The sequence below is a fragment of the Caenorhabditis remanei genome, chromosome V (assembly GCF_010183535.1).
Source record: "Caenorhabditis remanei strain PX506 chromosome V, whole genome shotgun sequence".
Lineage (NCBI taxonomy): Eukaryota > Metazoa > Nematoda > Chromadorea > Rhabditida > Rhabditidae > Caenorhabditis > Caenorhabditis remanei.
The window spans coordinates 5,373,586-5,393,385 of NC_071332.1; the positions used below are offsets into that span (position 1 = coordinate 5,373,586).

General features: G+C 37.7%; 5 protein-coding genes across 5 annotated transcripts; 2 read left to right on the plus strand and 3 right to left on the minus strand.

Moving 5' to 3' along the window:
• Positions 1-691: 691 nt before the first annotated feature.
• GCK72_017436 (uncharacterized protein) lies at positions 692-3,983 on the minus strand (the record flags this gene model as incomplete). The annotated part of the gene is made up of 4 exons (XM_053732087.1): positions 692-1,597; positions 1,647-2,425; positions 2,919-3,137; positions 3,482-3,983. The coding sequence occupies 4 exons, from the start codon at positions 3,981-3,983 to the stop codon at positions 692-694; spliced, it is 2,406 nt and encodes an 801-aa protein (XP_053581000.1).
• Positions 3,984-6,202: 2,219 nt separating this feature from the next.
• GCK72_017437 (uncharacterized protein) lies at positions 6,203-6,637 on the minus strand (the record flags this gene model as incomplete). Its single annotated transcript, XM_003102263.2, has 2 exons — positions 6,203-6,337; positions 6,389-6,637. 2 exons carry the CDS (start codon positions 6,635-6,637, stop codon positions 6,203-6,205), a joined length of 384 nt encoding a protein of 127 aa, XP_003102311.1.
• A 1,146-nt stretch (positions 6,638-7,783) lies between these two features.
• GCK72_017438 (uncharacterized protein) lies at positions 7,784-12,310 on the plus strand (the record flags this gene model as incomplete). The annotated part of the gene is made up of 9 exons (XM_053732088.1): positions 7,784-7,945; positions 8,000-8,098; positions 8,144-8,450; positions 8,911-9,106; positions 9,278-9,952; positions 10,760-11,486; positions 11,800-11,955; positions 12,048-12,150; positions 12,201-12,310. 9 exons carry the CDS (start codon positions 7,784-7,786, stop codon positions 12,308-12,310), a joined length of 2,535 nt encoding a protein of 844 aa, XP_053581001.1.
• Positions 12,311-16,344: 4,034 nt separating this feature from the next.
• On the plus strand, positions 16,345-17,512 carry GCK72_017439 (uncharacterized protein; the record flags this gene model as incomplete). The annotated part of the gene is made up of 3 exons (XM_003102341.2): positions 16,345-16,473; positions 16,523-16,608; positions 17,341-17,512. The coding sequence occupies 3 exons, from the start codon at positions 16,345-16,347 to the stop codon at positions 17,510-17,512; spliced, it is 387 nt and encodes a 128-aa protein (XP_003102389.2).
• Positions 17,282-18,812, minus strand: GCK72_017440 (uncharacterized protein; the record flags this gene model as incomplete). Its single annotated transcript, XM_053732089.1, has 2 exons — positions 17,282-17,508; positions 18,719-18,812. 2 exons carry the CDS (start codon positions 18,810-18,812, stop codon positions 17,282-17,284), a joined length of 321 nt encoding a protein of 106 aa, XP_053581002.1.
• Between the last annotated feature and the right edge of the window lie 988 nt (positions 18,813-19,800).

A 19,800-nucleotide genomic window follows, 5' to 3' on the forward strand; every position in this document is an offset into this window, starting at 1 on the left:
TTATCAGCTTTTCTGTACGGGCACTCCCTAGAAAGTTATAGTAATTTTAAGTGGACAGCTCAAAAATCGCACTATTTTGCACTGAAATGGTTCAATTTGTGGGAGAAATAACTTTGTCGATACGTAACTCTCTAAGGAGTGTCCTTATAAAAAAATGGTCAACAACAAAAATGATGTACTATTTTTGTTATATTCAACTCATACAAAATTAAATTTATCGGGCATTCAGGTGACATCGAAATACAATGTCAAAGTTTGTCATTTTCTTCTTAAAACAGACAAAGTTTATAACCTTTTAGCAAATTACGTGCAAGTTATGAGTTAGGACATCCAAAGGAAAGTCAGGACATCCAAAGGAAAAAGCTACTCTTCTGAAACCTCCTAAACACAGATATTCATCCAAAAAGTACTGTAATTACTGTAACCAAAGTACATGTGGTTCTATATTTCAGAGGGATGTTGTGTGTCCTTAATTACAAGTGCTCTTCTAGGTCTGCTTCAAATTGAGCCGCACTTCTAGTACTAGAGGTTCTACATTAGTTGGTTCCGTATAATTTAGCAACACATTCATTTAGTCAAAAAAAAATTGAGAATCACAACACAAAAGAACAAGTAAAATGCTTGAAACTATTAAGAGATCGCGATGAAAAACCTAACAAGGAAAAATAAATAAATAATTCAACAAGAAAATTTAGAAGAAATCAACAATAGGCTTCTCCTCTTCCACCTTTTTCAGCTCCATCGGTGCCAATTGTTTGCTGACCAATTTGTAATAGAGACCATCTGGATTCTTCATCAACTCCTCGTGATTCCCCATTTCTGTCACATTTCCCTTCTCAATTACAGCAATTCGATCGGCACTTCTCACTGTTGAGAGACGATGAGCAATCACTACGACAGTTCGTTCACGGGCACATCGATTCAACGCTTCTTGAACCATTGACTCGGATTCTGAGTCTAATGCTGACGTGGCTTCGTCGAGAATTAGAACACGTGGATTACGGATGAGTGCTCGGGCAATGGCGATACGCTGCTTCTGCCCTCCGGACATCTGGACTCCCTTCTCTCCACATTTTGTGTCGTATCCCTTCTCCATCTTCGACACAAATTCGTGAACATTTGCCATTTCAGACACTCTCATCATGTCTTCATCTGTTCCATTCTCTATTCCATATAGGATATTCTCACGGATTGTTCCAGAAAATAGAGTTGGTTCTTGGGCAACGAGGGCGATTTTAGTGTGGTAATGATGATGATCAATATTGTGAATTGGTGTTCCATCGAGAAGAATTCTTCCAGATTGTGGAGCATAGAACTGTTGAATCAAGGAGACAAGTGTAGACTTTCCGTTTCCACTCGGTCCAACCAATGCAATCGTTTTCCCTGGTTCACACGACAAACTGATTCCATTCAAAACGTTGGCAGTTTTCCTTGTGGGGTATGCAAACTCCACGTCTTCAAAGATGATGTTACCGACGACTTCTGGAGTCTCTGTTCCGATTTCGTAGTCGAGTTCAGGATGGCGATTCATGATATGAATGACTTTTCTGGAGGATCCGATAGTCTTCATGACATCAGAAAAGAGAGAACTGAATGCCTGAAATGTTTCAATTTGAATCTCTTCAAAATTTAAAAGAGAAACTTACATTGAGTGCAGCATGAAGTCTCCAATGATAGAAGACATAAGTGAGAAGTGCTTCTGGAGCCATTCGTCCATTCAATGTCAAGTATCCACCGTACAAATAAATAACAACATCTTCGATATTCCACATGGTGGCCCAGAAGTAATTGTAGAAGGTACCAACGACGACGCTCTTGATACTGATCTTAAACCAGGCATCCGTATTTTTGGTATATCTCATGTGCTCCATCTTCTCTGCGGCAAATGATCGAACAGTTCGGATGGCTGACAACACTTCTTCGACAGTCTCATTGGATACTGCAGTCGCGTCGTTCTCCTTTTCAGACAACTTCTCAACAAACAATCCGTAATATTTTGTCATGAGAAGAGTAATTGGGAATGTGATAAATGTACTGATGGACAGCTGCCATGAGTAATAGAACATGATCGGAGCGGATCCAAACAACATGAAAAGGTTATTGGTGGTGGTTTCGATATAAACCGGAAGAGAGTTGGAAATCGATTCAGAGTCATGAGTAATTCTGGACATGAGTTGCCCCGTTTTGTTTTCATCAAAAAAAGAGATATCCTGATGAAGAATTGCACGGAATAGGCCGACACGAATATTACGAGCAGTCAGTCGTTCTGCGTACTGCATGCAAATGTATCTGACAGTGTTACACGTGGCTTCCGAGAATTGGACAATCGCTAGGATGAGGCAAGCTTTTTTGAGGATATCAAAAGATTTCATTTGGATGGCTGTGGACATCATTTGACTGTACAAGGCTGGTTCGATAAGGTTCACTGAAAAAATAAAAATTTAGAAGAAGACTAGATAAAGGTGAGAACGGTTTAAGTTTGAGGACATGCGATAGTCCCAAATACCGACATGTCGTTATATTTTTCACCATTCTTCGGAAGAAACTTTGTGGTTTCAGAAACTCGTTAAAATTGAACGAAACAACTTTTTTAGACGTTCTATTTTGCAGATTAAGAAGTTACTAATCACGCTGCTTCTAATCAGAACCAAGAAAACACACAGGGATAATCATATTCATGAATTCTGAGTATAGATGGGGTACCGTTATAATATAGGTGCCGTTATAATACTGTGTTTACGGTAATTGAGCTATTGTTGGATCTAATGAACGAGTTGGCATTTCAATTTTTGTGGTTGATTACTTTTTGTTTGCATTTCAAGTTGTTAAGATGACAATCTTTGTAAATTAACTAGAAGGACTGATTGTTCTACCCAGAAAAAACTCTGTCAAAAATGTTCAATTAAAAAAAAACTTACAAATACAATCAATCAGCAAAAGCGAGTATGCAGCCGTGAACCACTTCCATTGTTTTCCACACAACTTGACAATCTGCCAGAGATGTTTTGACAACGGAAGACGTTTCTCTTTTTCTTCTTTTGAAACTGCATCTTCTTCTTCTTTGTCGTCAGTAGATTCAGAAGATGTAGTGGCAGATGTGGGGGCATTGGATGTGCCACTAGAGGTGGTAGCAGTACCTAAAAAGATATATTGTTTGTTTAGTGGTCTGGTTGGTTTTCTGATAAGAATTTAACTGCGAAGTATCAGATTTTTGGTTATCAAAGTACAGAAATTGTCTATGATGTCAGTTTTCTGCATACTCTGCCTTGAAAACTTTTGAGATTTCATTGAAAATTTATAAGTTTTCAGACCTAAAATATTCCGATAGCAAAGCTTTTTTTCTATTCTTCATTTTTCTTTTTAATGGAAAACGGGTTTGCTTTTTTCGATTAAAAACTGGTTTTATGACACTTTTTGACCTACAAATATTTTCGAAACTTTTCTAAAATCTGTCTAACATTTTGAATATCAAAAATCTCACCATTTTCTACACTTGCGTTCTCCTGATTTTCATTTTGCAACCTCTCATAACCTTCCTCTTCGCTGTCTTTAGTCAATAATGTCTGTCGAATAGCAAATGGAAGAGAAAACGTCAGGAAAACTGCAGACCCAGTGCTCATAAAGACACCTGGATATTTCATGATTTCAGCGGTCTCATCGAATGCTAACAGTTTCACAACAGCTACCATGTATCCGAGAATTCCGAGAATATCGTACACCAACATCCATTTTTTCAATTTCTTTGATTTTCCACGAGTAATAATTATAATTGCAATGAGTAGAGACACTTGACGCAACAGACATAACACAACGTAGTCCAATGGAGATGTCCAATATGAATAATGAGCAAAATGGAAGGTTTTGGAGATGTCATTCAAGTTGAAATTCCATCCGGGTGAATAGAATCCGAGTGAGAATAAAGTGAAGGTGACGTCAAATATAACATGCAGAAGCATCAATAATTTTAGGAGTAACGGTGGCATTTTGGCCAAGTTTTGAATTGGAAAATCCTAGAAAATGTGAGGAGGTTTTATATGATTGAAAAGAGTAAGTGAGAGGTGTCAGACGTCGAGAATAATATAATATCAGTGATGGCGGAACATTTCGAAATTTGAGTGTGTAGCAGATGTGTGTGCAATAGAAGAAAAGACGCAGATGGAGAAAGAAAAAAGAGAAATGGGAAGATTGAAGACAAATAGAGGGAAAGGAGGAGGGAAGAAAGGAGAACTGATGTCATTCTGGGATAGTATTTTATTAGAAGAGGTGTAGCTCTTTTATGCGAAGTCAGGTTGCGCAATGTTTAGTCAGAAGGGGCGAGGATATTGGATTTGGTTCGGTTGTTATGGGAAACGCCTGTGAGATTCAGTAAGAAAATAAGAGAATTCAAATGTTTTTGAACATTTTCAGACGAATCCAGCCAACTTTTTAGGCAGGTGTTCTAGAAAGGAAGAAAATAAAATATTTTTGGTGGAAAGACGGAAGAACCGTTTTAAGTTAAACACACTGTAAAATATGTAATAGAGGCGGACCGCTAGCAGGTGCTTGGAGCATCCTATCTCGGTTATCTTTAAAGATATGAAACATGTTTCAATAGAACAAATATTCTATGAATATTAAGCTATATTTTTTCAGTTAACAACTTTTTGATAGTCCCTTTCGGAACCGAGATATACCGCTGCGAACAGGCGCCGCTAAGTGTCCCTCTATTACAGGTTACGGTATTTTACAGACTATTGCAGTTTTTGAAGATCAAAAAAGATTAAAAAATTCCAAGATCATAAAAGAACTAAGAACCTTTTTGTCTCAAAAAACTGTGTCAGAACGGAGACTAAAAGTTATAATATATTTACGGACTTTCAAAACAAACTGACCTCCGAAGACCGAGTCCCAAACTGACATTCAAATACATAAACTATTCGTTTCAACCAGAGATCACCATGAAACAAAACTCTATTCTTTTTCATAAACAACTCACATTTTGAATAAAAATTGCAAAATGAAAATAACAGAAAACAAAAAATGCGTTTGTGTGGTTATTGGTTTTCAGCTTTCTCAGAAAACAATGTCTGTGAAAACCAGAAACCATTTTGATTGTTATGACTAACTAGGGAAGGAACTCGAGTCAAGATGGAGTTACGGGCCGAGACCTATATGGTTGGAAAGCTTAAACTTTGAAACTTCCAAAACTGTTTTCAAATTTTGCTAAACGAATCTAGGAATCGAGAAAAATGAGCTCAAATTTCAGCTCTGATCTCGGTTGTTAACCATATAAATCGCTCGAAGAAGGGGTGAGGAGGTACTACTTTCCTCACTGCCTAGATAATCCACGTTAACGTATACCCACTCGACCAACCAACCGTTGGAAAACGTGGATTATCTAGGCAGTGAGGAAAGTAGTACCTCCTCACCCCCTCTTCGAGCGATTTATATGGTTAAGAACCGAGATCAGAGCTGAACTGCGAGCTCATTTCTCTCGATTCCTAGAGGCGTTTAGCAAAATTTAAAAATAGTTTTGGAAATCCCAGCCGATTTCCTTTCCAACCATATAGGTCTCGACCCGTAACTCCATCTTGACTCGGGATCCTTCACTAGTAAGTGTCCATTTGGTAGACATATATCCTTCTTTTTATACTGAATATTTGCATCATGACACCTTTGCATCATCGAAACCAATGATCAAAGAAATTTCAGGTCTTAGAGATTCTGGATTCTATTCTGAAACTGTAGTCGAGGTTCTGGATATCAGTGCTATAACATTGTCCTTGGAACATCTTTCAGTAATACCTTGAAATCTTTAAACTTCAAGATTACCGTGTTTTGTAGGGAAGAGAGTACGGAGAAGCAGAGAGCGAAGGGCGTAAAATTTCGAAAGATAGACCAACAAAGAAGGGCAAACATTTTCAGTTGGTCGTTTGACCACTGAGTCATGCATGTCTAGATTATAGAATGCATGAAATCATGGAACCAGCGACACGGGAGGAAATGAGGTGTAGCCGTGGAAATCTTTTCAGGAAGGAATGTTCGCAAGAAAACTCGGAATACTGTAGAATCAGAAGCACCACGAGTCACCCCTTGTCTTCCACAAAAACGTGTATTCTGTATATCATGTAAACTGTTTGAAGTCAAATCAGAAACACATCAAAATTCAATAAAAATTTCATGTCGGACGAGAGGATGCGATCTGAGTGTGCTGGGATGCCATTTATGGATTGTATTCAATTGGCAAGTTCTTGCGACGAACCATACCGTCTCCTTGGAACCATTCACGACGGAACTGCTTGGCGGCTCCATCTGGGGTGTTGGTCCACTCGATAGTGATACGGTCGTTGTTGGTATCCTGGAAAATGGGAGTTTAGGGGTTGGGATTCTAAGAATCCGGAGCACTTACCTCCTGTCCGAATGCGAAGGCGTCGCAAGACACAGCCAAAAGAACAGCCTCCTTTGGGTCGAGGACTCCGCATGGTGGGTCGACTCCAAGTCTCTTCATGTTGGTCGTCTTGATTCCGTATCCAATACGGCGAGCCGACGAGTTGATCACCTTGATGTGGTAGGTGTGCTTGTCGTCGTACGGAGCGTTGAAGACGATCTTGGCGTTTGGTTGGGTCTGGATGTCTCCTGGTGGGACGGATTGAGCCATGGCGTTTTTGACGGGGAGTTTATGGGAAAACTCTGAAGTGAAGCTTCCACTGGAGACGAGCTTCTTTTATACGGACGTCTTATCTCTGTTTTTGATCTGCTCTAGATTAAATATGGGAGATAAGGGCAAAGGTTAGTAGAATAATAGTTTTTCACGGGAATTTTTTGATTTGTGATAAGATGAAGACTGTAGCGTCTTTGGCGTCATTTTGAGTTCACGTGTAAAGAAAGTTTTTTTTTAACTATTATGATATTTTTTTAGACTAGAGTCAATGCGTGTTTTTTCTTCAGCCCCCTAAATTTGCTTGTCTCAATTGAGTCGAATATATGAACTGATTCCTTTTTCCTTTTTGCGGTAGAAATCTTGTCCGAGAGGATTACACGACCTTACTGAATTACTCTTCGACCTAGGCTTCTTTTGAGTCAAGAGAACGGGAATTGTAGCGTTTAGAGTGAAATCTCCAATGATGAAAGTTTCTTCGAATTTTCTGAAGTATCATAAGTAATCTGAAGTTTAAAAATACGGCTTCAATCCTCCTTTTAATTTTGAGTCAGCATCCTCAAGCCCAGTGATCTGTTCCAGAATAGACTATAGTCATAGATCTCGTCGAGACCGTCGAGAGATTTGGTTTCGAAGCGGTGTGTTTGTTAAAAACCTTATTTAAAAAAATCTTCTAGTTGCCTACATCGAGCAAATTGTCAGCCACAACACAGCTAACTCTTCAAACTGTTTCGAAAATTCACATAAATAGAAATACTGAAAACTGAACAACTCTTCTCGTTTTTGCAGTCAAAAGACATAAACAACTTTCAATGCCTCAATTATTCGTCGGAATAACTATACAAATGCAATCAATCGATTCAGAAACATTTTCTCTATTTTTTGGAATATTTTTCACGCATTTTCAGCTTGTATCCACAGAATCCAGAAAACTTTTACATTTTCAGCAAAATGTCGCTGTCCGAAATTGTCGTCAAATCCCGCACATGAACCACGCGGTGTTTGCAGACACAGTGGAAAATTGAAAAAATTCGAATAGAAAATTATTTTTATCTCTATTTTACACTATTTCAAAAAGCTTTTACTTTAAATTTTTTACATTAAATTTTACAGAACAACGGTGTTAACCTAGATAACACTTCAGAAATGACATCCATCATCAAATTACGAGTGTTTTCGGGGGCGAAAGACGAGGGTCCTCTGTGCTATCTGCTGCAGGTGGATAACGACTACATTCTGTTGGATTGTGGATGGGATGAGCGGTTTGAGTTGAAGTATTTCGAAGATTTGAAGCCTTTTATTCCGAAAGTAAGGTTTTTTGAGCAAAAAAGTTTTCATTTAATTCCAAAAACTGAATTTTAGATCAGTGCAGTGCTAATCTCCCATCCCGACCCTCTACATCTAGGTGGCTTGCCGTATTTAGTTGCAAAATGTGGTTTGACAGCTCCAGTTTATGCAACAGTGAGTTTCAGACTTTGGAAAATCAAAAAAATATGACGTTTTTAGGTCCCTGTGTACAAAATGGGTCAAATGTTCATCTACGATATGGTATACAGTCATTTAGATGTGGAAGAATTTGAACATTATACACTTGATGACGTGGATATGGCATTCGAGAAGGTGGAACAAGTGAAATATAATCAAACAGTTGTTCTCAAAGGAGATTCTGGAGTTCACTTCACGGCGATGCCCGCTGGACACATGATTGGTGGATCTATCTGGAGAATTTGTCGAGTTACTGGAGAGGATATTATCTATTGTGTCGATTTCAATCATAAGAAAGATAGACATTTGAATGGATGCTCTTTTGATAGTACGGTTTTGAATGTTGTTGGGAAATTTGAATTTTTCAGGTCGGAAATCTCGAACAGCCCTCGGAAAATAGTTTCTTGAAGAAAAAATCTATTTTCAGTATGAGATTATGCGATTTTTATCAAAATTCATATCAAAGTTTTGGACTCAAAATTTTACTTTCTGAGCAGTTTAAAACAGAACATTTTGTTTTTTATTGCAAACAACGTGTTTTCTCAAAAGTTCGTTGAAAAATTACGATTTTCGCCTTTAGAAATGCCTTTTCTATATGAAAATGTCGAACTTTTTATTCACAGCTCGGTTTTCTACTACTACATGATCTCTGAAGAGATTTTTGATTTTTCAGTGTAAAAGCTTATTCTTAGAGAAAAACGGAGATTTTTAATACAAAATTCATTGGCCAAATTTGAGATTTTTCCTCTAAATTAATCCGCAAATTTCCAATTTTCCCAATTTTCTAGATTTCAACCGCCCACATCTCCTCATCACCGGCGCCCATCACATATCTCTTCCCCAAATGAAACGAATGGATCGAGATCAACAACTGGTGACAAAGATTTTGAGAACAGTTAGACAGAAAGGAGATTGTATGATTGTGATCGATACGGCTGGAAGAGTGCTGGAATTGGCATATTTGTTGGATCAGCTGTGGGGAAAGTGGGTGATTCTGAATACTATGATCGATATTTCTGGATAGGGGATTCTGAATTCGTGGGATATATTCTATTCTAATCCACATTTTAAACAGATTCAGAATCCTCAGCTTCCTAGAGACATCGGTTTTCATGGAAAACTCGAATTTTCACATATAAAAATGTATTTTTTCAGTGCCGACGCTGGACTCTCCACATACAATCTCGTCATGATGTCTCACGTAGCCTCCTCTGTCGTCCAATTCGCAAAATCTCAATTAGAATGGATGAATGAGAAACTGTTCAAATACGATTCCAACTCTGCCCGCTACAATCCATTCACTCTGAAACACATTACTCTATGCCATTCTCATCAAGAACTGATGAGAGTTAGATCTCCAAAAGTCGTGTTATGCAGCAGTCAGGATATGGAATCCGGATTCTCTCGAGAGCTCTTTCTCGATTGGTGCTCTGATTCTAGGAATGGAGTCATTTTGACTGCGAGACCGTCTTCTTTCACGCTGGCAGCAAAACTCGTGAATCTGGCTGAGCGAGCGAACGATGGAGTGTTGAGAAATGAGGATAGATTGATTAGTTTATCGGTGAAAAAGAGGGTTCCATTAGAAGGGGAAGAGCTTCTCGAGTATAAACGGAGGAAGGCTGAAAGAGATGCAGAGGAGACGAGGATTCGAATGGAGAGGGCAAGACGACAGGCACAGGCGAATGAATCAGATGACAGTGACGATGATGATATGGCGGCGCCGATCAATGTGACGAGACACTCCGAGAAGGATTATCGATCGTTTGATGGGATTGAGAGTGATAATACGCACTGTTTTGATATTATGTCGAAATGGGATAATCAGCAGAAGTGAGGAGTTTGAAAAGCTCTTCAATGAGAAGAGCCGGGTGGAAATAACTGAAAATGATGGGAAAATCTTAATAAGTTCGAATGATTGCAGTGTTGGGAACGCAGGATACTCGAGAACCGGAGCCCGATGCATTTCGAGCATAAAATGACATTTTTCACAGTTTTACACTGAGATTTTCGTATTTTACAACTGATATTTATAGCAAAGACAAGGGCTTTCTGTAGTAGTAATAAATACCCATTAACAGAAAGGCACCTAATGAAATTCCAAAGATTATTCCCATTTCACAGTTAAAAAACAGACATCTTATCAGAATGTAGGCATTTTTCATACCTTTTTAGTTGATATTTTTTATTTTTGATGAAACAGAATGATAGTTCTTAAAAATCAGAGAACATTCGTATTACCATCATGTTTTATAGCAAAATCTTCAGTTTCAGAGTCATTTTGTGGGGTTTCGTAGTGGAATCTAGAGTTTTGATTAAAATTAGACTTTATTCCAAGTTTTAATTCCGGAATTCCAAGTTTAATATGTTTTTCGCCACTTTTTGATCAGATTTCAATGGATTTTGCTTTAACAAAGCATTTTTTCTTAATTTTTCATAGAACATATCAAAATTAGCAACTTTGTCAGCAGAAATTGTATGGAAATTACAGTTCTGGTTATTTTAGAACTGAGAATTTCAGTTATTCACGTTTTCTCCCTGTAAAAATTGTGACTTACAACCCATTTTCAGCTATTTCCATCTAATATCACAGTTCTCTCCCCCTTATTTATCACTCATTCTCATCTATTTTATTTCCAGAGCCTCATTCTTCAAATCGACGAAAAAATCGTTCCCAATGTATCCATATATCGAGGAGAAAGTGAAATGGGATGATTACGGAGAAGTGATTAAACCAGAGGATTATACAGTAATCTCGAAGATCGATCTGAGAAAAGGAGGGAATAAAGACGAGCCAGTGGTGGTGAAGAAGCGAGAAGAGGAGGAGGAAGTGTACAATCCAAATGATCACGTTGAGGAGATGCCGACGAAATGTGTGGAATTTAAGAATCGGATAGAAATCTCGTGTCGTGTGGAATTCATTGAATACGAGGGAATATCAGACGGAGAGTCGACGAAAAAGATGTTAGCCGGGTTACATCCACGACAGATTATCATTGTTCACGGGTCTCGAGACGATACTCGCGATCTTTATGCCTATTTTTGTGATAACGGATTCGCGGCGGATATGATGAAGACACCGGTGGCAGGTGATCTCATTGATGCCTCCGTTGAATCGTTTATCTATCAAGTTGCACTTAGTGACGCTCTTTTGGCTGAAATTCATTTCAAGGAAGTGTCAGAGGGCAATAGTTTGGCGTGGATGGATGCAAGAGTAATGGAGAAAGAAGCGATTGACAATATACTTGTGGCGGGAACGTCGCAATTGATGATTGAGGATGGAGTGGAAGTGGTTGAGGAAGAAGACATTTCGGATGAGGAACATGGATTCGAGATTGTCGAGAATGAGGAGGAGCTTATGGAGACGGTAAGGGTTGGGAATCAGGTGGGTTCTGAAAAGTGGAATGTCGATTTTCAGAAAATTTTCGTGTTTCCTAGAAATTTCGACCATTTTTATCTGGAAATGTTTCTTTTTTTTAATTGACGAAACCTATCCGAAAATGTCTGATTTTCCAGATTTTAACTGACCTTATTTATTTATTTATTTATTGAATACGATCGCAAGTATCGTGAAAGGAAGAAAAGAAAACAGAAATATCAAGAAAATATAAGCATCAGTGAGACCTTCTGTCTACTTTTCTAGTTTTCGACAAAAAATAAATCCGATTTCTTGTTTTCAGGATCAAAACAAGTCCGCACCAGAAGGCGCTAACACCGAAGCTGACGAAAGTCTTGAAAATGCAGAAAACGCGAGAAAAGCAAACGAAGCGGCTGCCAAACCACGTGGAAATCTCATCCTCGAACCACTGCCCAAAAAGCTGATTCCTATTCATCAGGTTCGTCTTGATTCAAAATGTTCACTTAAAAAAACGTTTCCGGTCGTCTCGGTTAGACCAAAAAATCATGAAAAACTGGAAAAAAATTGTAGGCAATCTTCGTAAACGACCCGAAACTCTCCGATTTCAAAAACTTGTTGGTCGAGAAAGGGTACAAGGCAGAATTTCTCAGCGGAACTCTTCTTATCAATGGAGGTAAGTCACAACTTGGTCCGATGCCAGACAAAAATACCGTACTCTTTCAGGAAAGTGTTCGATTCGTCGTGGTGAGATGGGATTCTCTATGGAGGGAGCGCTATCGAAGGACTACTACAAACTTCGAAATCTGTTCTACGATCAATTCGCTATTCTATAAAATTTGTGATCTCTCTTGTCATTTTTTCCCGGAATTCATGAAATTTTACATTCAACATTTTTCCATGCACATTACAGCATTTTGGGTAGTCAAACAGGAAGAGATCGAAGTTAACTCAAGCTTGGAATAGTCTGATACAACAAAATTCTATTTTCGCCAATCTCATCTTTCAGAAGACTTCATCTCTCTTACATCACAACACATAAACCTATAACAGATCAACAAAAAGTACGCAACCAATTTCCTCAGAACACTTCTATTTTGATATCGTCTAACCCGCTTCTGACACCCTTTCCTAAGAAAATAATCGTACGAATCCTCCCAAAAGACCGACTGATTCTGATTATCCCGATTGGCGTAGACGTTTCTCGAGGGGGTCAGAGATGGATTATTTCGAAAAGAAGCGATTGATGTCATAAGTTGTACATCCGTCTATTCAGATGAGGCGGATGAATAGAGAATTACCGAATGACGAAGGTGTATTGAGATATATAAAATGAGAGAGAATGGCTCATTTGTTTTGAGTCTTCTAGGTACACTTCATTTTCATTTTCATATTCATTTTTGAAAGATTTGTGATTTCAAAAAGAAAGCTTATTCATCGGAATTTTTTGATCTTGGAAAACGAGAAAAAGATTAGCGTTCCTAGTTTTAAAGACCTTCAATATCTGATTTTGAGATTGAAAATTTTCGAGAATTTCAGTTCAGATAGGAACAGAGAATTCTGAAAATAAAGATATCGCTCAATATGAACTTTTCGTTTACTCGACCATATCTTCTTTCAAATTGGTCGAATTGGCCTGAAACTTTGGGAAAACATTTATTGTAGAGTTTTCGTTATATTTATTATACATTCCAGAGTTGCATGGAAGTGATTTTTTCTAAAACGGAAGTCGGAATTCGGAAGTCGGAATTAGTTTTCCCCCAAATTTTCAAAAACTCCAAGAGAAAAATCAAAAAATTCGCGAGAATCAATGGAAAATTAGCTTTTGGCTGAAATAAAGTCAGTTTTCTGTCCTTTCAGACCATTTTTCCATGCATTTCTGCAAAATGCATTCTCCCTAAATTTCACAGTTATGGAATGACGGAAGTCGAAAGTAAAATTCCTTATCCGGAACTCGGAAGCCGGAATTCGGAATTCCATGCAACTCTGATGCATTCTTGATGAAATATCATGTTTCACAACTTTTTTGCAAAATTTTTCGAAAATCGTGTAAATTCGAGAAATCGCATATTTTTATTTCCATGACCGGTGTATCAAAAATAGAGTGCGTAATTAGTGTTAATGACTAAATTTCAATAGAAAATGTCTTGATTCTCATTTTTTGACGGCTGGACCATTACTCTTGACTTATTATCCATGTCTACCGGGCTGTCAAAGTTTGGTCATGGAAATAAAAGTATGCGAATTCTCTAATTTTCACAATTTTCGAAAATTTTACGAAAAACTTGTGGAACCTGATTTTTCACCAAGAATTTATATTAAAAGTAACGAAAACTCTACACAAAAAATGTTTTCCCAAAGTTTCAGGCCAATCCGACCAATCTGAAAGAATAAATGGTCGAAAAACCAAAAGTTCATATCCTATCGGTACTGTATCTCATGTCTTTTCTTGAATACCAGTTCCAGATCCCACGCCCACTCCTTGCACTTTCTAATTGTCTGTAATCTTCATTCCAGCTCTGACCTAAATCCTCTAATCTCAAAAACAAAACCAGGAAGTTCATGAAAACCTCCCCTGAGTATCTATAAACGTTCATTAAAACCTCTCAACTCGCCTATTTCCGTACTTCCTCAATTCTACGTCACCTTAAACATTTCCAAGCTCCCTCATAGATACAAACCAAAAAGTTATCTCCCCCTAATCCTTCTCGAAGATGTCTATTTCAGTCTTCATCAGCCTATATCCACCCTCAATCTTCTTCGCCCATCTTTTCTCCAAATAGGATTTGCTCACGTCTATGTTTACATCTCTTTTTCCACTTAAAAAACTCAAATCTTTTCAACAAATGCCTCATTTTGTTCAATTGACAATACCCCTTCCTGACTCATTTCTATTTTTTCTGCAGTCTTGAATTTCAGCCCATTCGCAAATGCTATCTACCGTAGCAAAGTGATGATAGCATTTCGAAGAAATTCCTTCGTCTTTTTACTAATCAGATCTAGAAATTTCCGGTCTCAAAGGAAATGCATCCCTCCTCTTGACGCGCGAGGATCCATTCGAATCAAGAGTTGAATTTAAGAGAATTTCAGAGAAATTCCAGCATTTGAAAATGATGAAAATCATGTCGTTTTAACATTCGTGCCTGAACTTATAAAATCTATGTTTCCGATATTTCCAGATACTTCTATTTCCTTATATAGTTCACGTGTAGGTGACATGATGGGATTAGAGTATCTTTATAAGTGTAGATTCCTCCTGGAATTGCTATACACCTTGACTCATCATCTATTTTTGAAACATTTTTTCAATTTTCATATTTGGCTAATTATTAGCTCGGCACAGTTCTTACAACCATCGAAATGCCCTTAAGAAATGTCTCTTTTTCTCTAAATCTCTCAATTTCGCATTCAATTTTCTTCGGTTTCGGTAGAGCGCGGTTGTAAGGCATGTGCCGCCCATATTTTCTCAAAAAAGAACAACCAGACTTTACCGACAGTCTCTCTTCTATGTACTAAACTTCATGGCTTCCATTACCCCCATAGTCCTCGAAAATATCCGAATCTACTAGAAGAATCTTTTTCTCAGAAAAAAAAACAAGATTTTCCAACATAAACAAGATTTTTCCAGCACAAGTACACATTTAATTGTGTTGATCAGCGGGAAAAAATGCTTTACCACTTCCTCTAATATCAATTTTTAGCAGAACCTTGAAGGCATCTGAATCGGTCTCTAATTCATGATAATCGCATTTTCTGTTTTGGTGATCAAGCTTTTTTTTGAAAAAGTGGGCTGAACTGAATTCTAGGATACAACAATCCTATATGAATTTTTCTGTTTTTCAAATCTAGATCTTGAAATTTGTAGTTGAAAACATTTTGATAGTTTTCGAGATATGAGAGTTTAAAGAAGCAAATCCGTTAAAAATCGATTACCTTTGAACTTGTATAACTCCGGGTGAATTAAACCAAATTGTTCAAAATTTTATAGATCAATTTATCCACTCTAAAGCTTCATTTTTGTAGTTGACAACGTTTTGATATCTCTTCCATATTTTGAGATACGAAGCTTTAAAGTTACGTTAGAGAGCGCCGGTGTAGAGAGAGACGGGGCAGAGAAGTAGACACTCTCGCTTCTCTGCACTCTCCATCTCTATCTTGGAAACTGTGAAAGCTAGACTTTTAGTCTCAATCCTCCATATTAGCACGGCACGATTCTTACAACTGCGCTCTACCGAAACCCAAGAAAATTGTGTGCGAAATTGAGAGACTCAGAGAAAATGAGACATTTTTCAAGGAAATTTCGATTGAGCGCAGTTGTAAGAACTGTGCCGAGCTAATATCTTTCACTAAAAGTTTGCTTTTCTAGCCTCAAACCAGAAACGAAGACCTAATCAAACCAAATAAATTTCATCTTTTCTCTTTCCAACTACTATAGCCATTTTGTTAGTTCCTCAAACTCAAAAAGTTTCCATCTCCATCTAATCCCATAGTCATGATCCATAAAAGATATCACATCACTTCTTTCTTTTCTCTCCTAATGACCACTTCGTTATCATTGACGCATTTGCTCCACTCTAATTCTCTCTCATCTCTCCACCCTCAACTTTAATATCAATTCAGTTTCCCATTTATTTCTTTCTGAGAAGAGAGACCTCACATGTCCTTTTTTCATTTATTTTTATTTTTCTCAGATTTTTCTCAGATCTCTCAAAGGATTATACAGCTAGACCGAATAACAACGCCTTATTTTTCAGTATTGTTTTTCCTTGTTATATTCCCCAACGATATTATCTTCATTGTTGCTCCGCCCATCTTTCCCAGTTACCTACATTTCTGTTTTCAGTTTCTCCCTCAATCCACCTCCCAAACCATGTCGATTCTCTACGAAGACGAATACGTCCGTCTCGGTCAATTCACACTTTTCGTCAAAAACTACCATTTCCCTACCAAAAAAACCAAGTCAATCTCCCTGGAGGCCATCACCACACTCTGGTTTGAGGTGAGTGACTAAAGGAAAGTTTAATAATTAAAAATTGTGAAGTTTTCAGGAACAAGAGACATGTAAAAGCTCCACAACAAAGATCTGGGGAAAAGCCTCATCGGCGAGCATCTATTGGGCCCTTGACGTTAAACGGTGGGTGGTTTTAGAGAGGATTTATGATATAATATAAAGATGAATAATGTTTCGGGGATTAGACCAAAATGATTTCTGATATGTTCTTGGTTTTGGAACATGCGCTATGCTAAAAAAAAAAGTTGAAGAGTTGTCACAGATTCAGAAACGGATCCAGATCTTACTAGTTAGTTTTGTAGTTGAGATTTGCGCTCCTACATACAGTACCGGTCAAAAGGAGGAGCGGTCAAACTTTGGTCGTTTTCAGTAGAAATTGTCCAACTTTGAGAGTGTGTCATGGTAATTTTGATTGTCCCATCAAGTAGATTTTTAATGGATCGCAGAGATCAAAAATAGAGCTTCATTTTTGTAGTTGACAACTTTTTGTACGGACACTCCCTAGAGAGTTACGGTCATTTTTAGATGACAGCTCAAAAATTGCACTATTTTGCACTGAAATTGATCGATTTGAGGGAGAAATTATTTTGTCGATACGCAACTTGCTAGAAAGGGATCGTACAAAAAAGTTGTCAATTACAAAAATGAAGCTCTACTCTTGATCTGTATAATTACATCAGTATTACCATGGCACACTCAAGTGGATCTTTTCAACTGAAAACAACCAAAACTTAATATACTTTTGAGCGGTACTGTATATAGAATGATACCAACATCCTGTAAACTACAAAAAACCTCAAGACTTGAATCCAATAACCCAACCAATAACCGGCAACTCATCCCTCCCATTTTCAGTTCCCTCGGCAGTCTCTCCCCTCGTCCCCCAGCCAAATCCAACGTGGTCGTCGAAGTCGGCGCGAAACTTCGCGTCGGCTTCTCCGTCGAGAACATCGACGAATTCATGGACGCCATCCGCACTCTTCTCGACTACCACGTCATCATCGTCAACTACATCAACCTCCCCTAAATCTCATCTATCTCTTCTAATCTCTCATCGATTTTCGTCACTTTCACCTGTGTTCATTCTCTATCTCTTTCCCTCTTCTTATCATTGTGAATGGTCATTTGGATCACATGGAGATTGTTTCGAAACTACTTTCCTCCAATTCTCTTCATTTCCCTCATATTTTTCTGTGTATATTTTTGCTCATTCCTTGCCAATCTTTGTTTAGAATGTACATAAAGACGATAGAATCTTCTTCAAGAATCATGGAACACGATTAGTGGTTCAAAATCAACGTTATTTATACTTTAAAACCAGCAGTCTCAAACACCAAATATCGTTTTGTAAATAGAAACAGAACATTTCAGAAAAATATGAACCCTTAGGTTTTTCTGCAAGATTAGTGGCCAAAAATAAATCAAATCGAAGTTTTGCTAGAAATTCAAAATACGGATTATTCAAACATCTATGGAGTACCACTACTTTCTGTTGGAAATAAACTAATTTAGAAATTCATGAAGGAGGACTGAAGTCATAATTTGTGTTCCAGATTATGATACTTCTAACAAACTTGCATCAGGATTTATACTAAAAATAACCCTAAAAGCCACAATTCCCGTTCTCCAGACTCAAAACGAGCCAAGGTGTCAGAGTTTTTCAGCACGGCCGTACAGTCCACTCGGAAAAGAATTCTATTCAATTCCAATACATGTTCATGTTTTTCCAACTTATATCACAAGAAAGTGAGAAAACAATGAATTGAACAGAAATCTTGTCCGAGAGAACTACACGGTCGCTCTGATAAACTCTTCCACCTTGGTCCTTTTGAGTCAGGAGACCGAGAATTGCGGCGTTTAGAGTGATATACTCCAATGATGAAAGTTTGTTAGAATTGTCTTAAGCGTCGTAATCTGAAACAAAAAAGACTACGGTCCTCCTTTAAGCAACTCTATGGTATCATTCTTGTGGTTAACAACTTTCCGTTATTTCCCTACATTTCTAGAATTGAACATACTCATCAAACTCAGATTTTCATACTTAAATTATCTGCAAGTTATTTACAATTTCTCAAAATTGCACTCACTTAGAATCACATCGGGGGGTCAGCTGGTCACAGAAATTCTGTCATCCGGTGCAAAAAGACAACAAACTTCTTATCAAAACAATCATATGACACCTTCTCAGTTCAAACTTCGTCCATTCTTTCTCTCAACGATGTCCATTACCTACCACTTGAATCCCTCCTCAATAGAATCCACCCACGTCTTCCTCCACTCAACACCATCATAACATAATAACCGTAACCGCTCAAGGTTGTCATCATCCAATGTCTTCATCCCTCGTTTTTTTATTCTCTCTTTTTTCTTCTCTTCTATTTCTTTACGAACGATCCGTCACTACATAGACCCCCTTTTTCTCATTAAATTCGTATGTTTTCTCTCCGTGTTTTTTTCTTTTTTTTTGTATTTCTTCTCACAATCACAGACAGAAACCGACAAAACCACTATCATATGAACTTTTAACGGCGGATACTTTTTTCTGATACTCTGTTTTTTTTTCAATCTTTTCCAAATCGGTTTCATTGCTCAGAAGATGTTTTTGAATGCTCATTTAATTGTGTTTCATCCTTTTTTAAAATTATTCCTAGTTTCCAGGAAAATGAGCAGTTCCCCAGTTAAATACATTCTTGTCATCAGTTTTCTAATTTCCATAATATCCTGTCGACCTCCTGTCCGGAATGATCAAGAGAAGAAGATCCTGGGAAGTATCGAAGAACAAATGGAGTTGGGGGATTACATTGATTATTTTGAAGACTTCTTTCCCGTTTTGAATAATTCCACAAAGCTTACTGTGAGTTTTTGAAAAACATTCTGATTTCTGAATCAAAAATTGAACATTTGAAATTGAAACTGAGATGTTGCAAGTCTGGAATATCAACTTTCAAACTTCCTGTAATTGACTACGTTGGCTGTGTGATACAGAAGTTTCAAGTTTCTGAAGATATCAGAGAATCATGTTACAAATCCTTCAGGTTTCAGCTAAAAAAGACAAGTTTGAAATGTTCGTCTTGTTATCAGGAGTCGTATCTTCTTTAAAAATTGTTAAGCCTATCCTATTAGCTCGGCACAGTTCTCACAACTGCGCTCCATCGAAATACCTTTGTGAAATGTCTATTTTTCTCTGGGTCTCTCAATTTCGCACACATATTGCTTGAAAGATCATTTTGTAGTTCAAAACATTTTTATAGCTGTTTCAATACTCGAGATATAAACGTTGAAAGTAATAGTGTGTAGAGAATTGAGTATATGTCT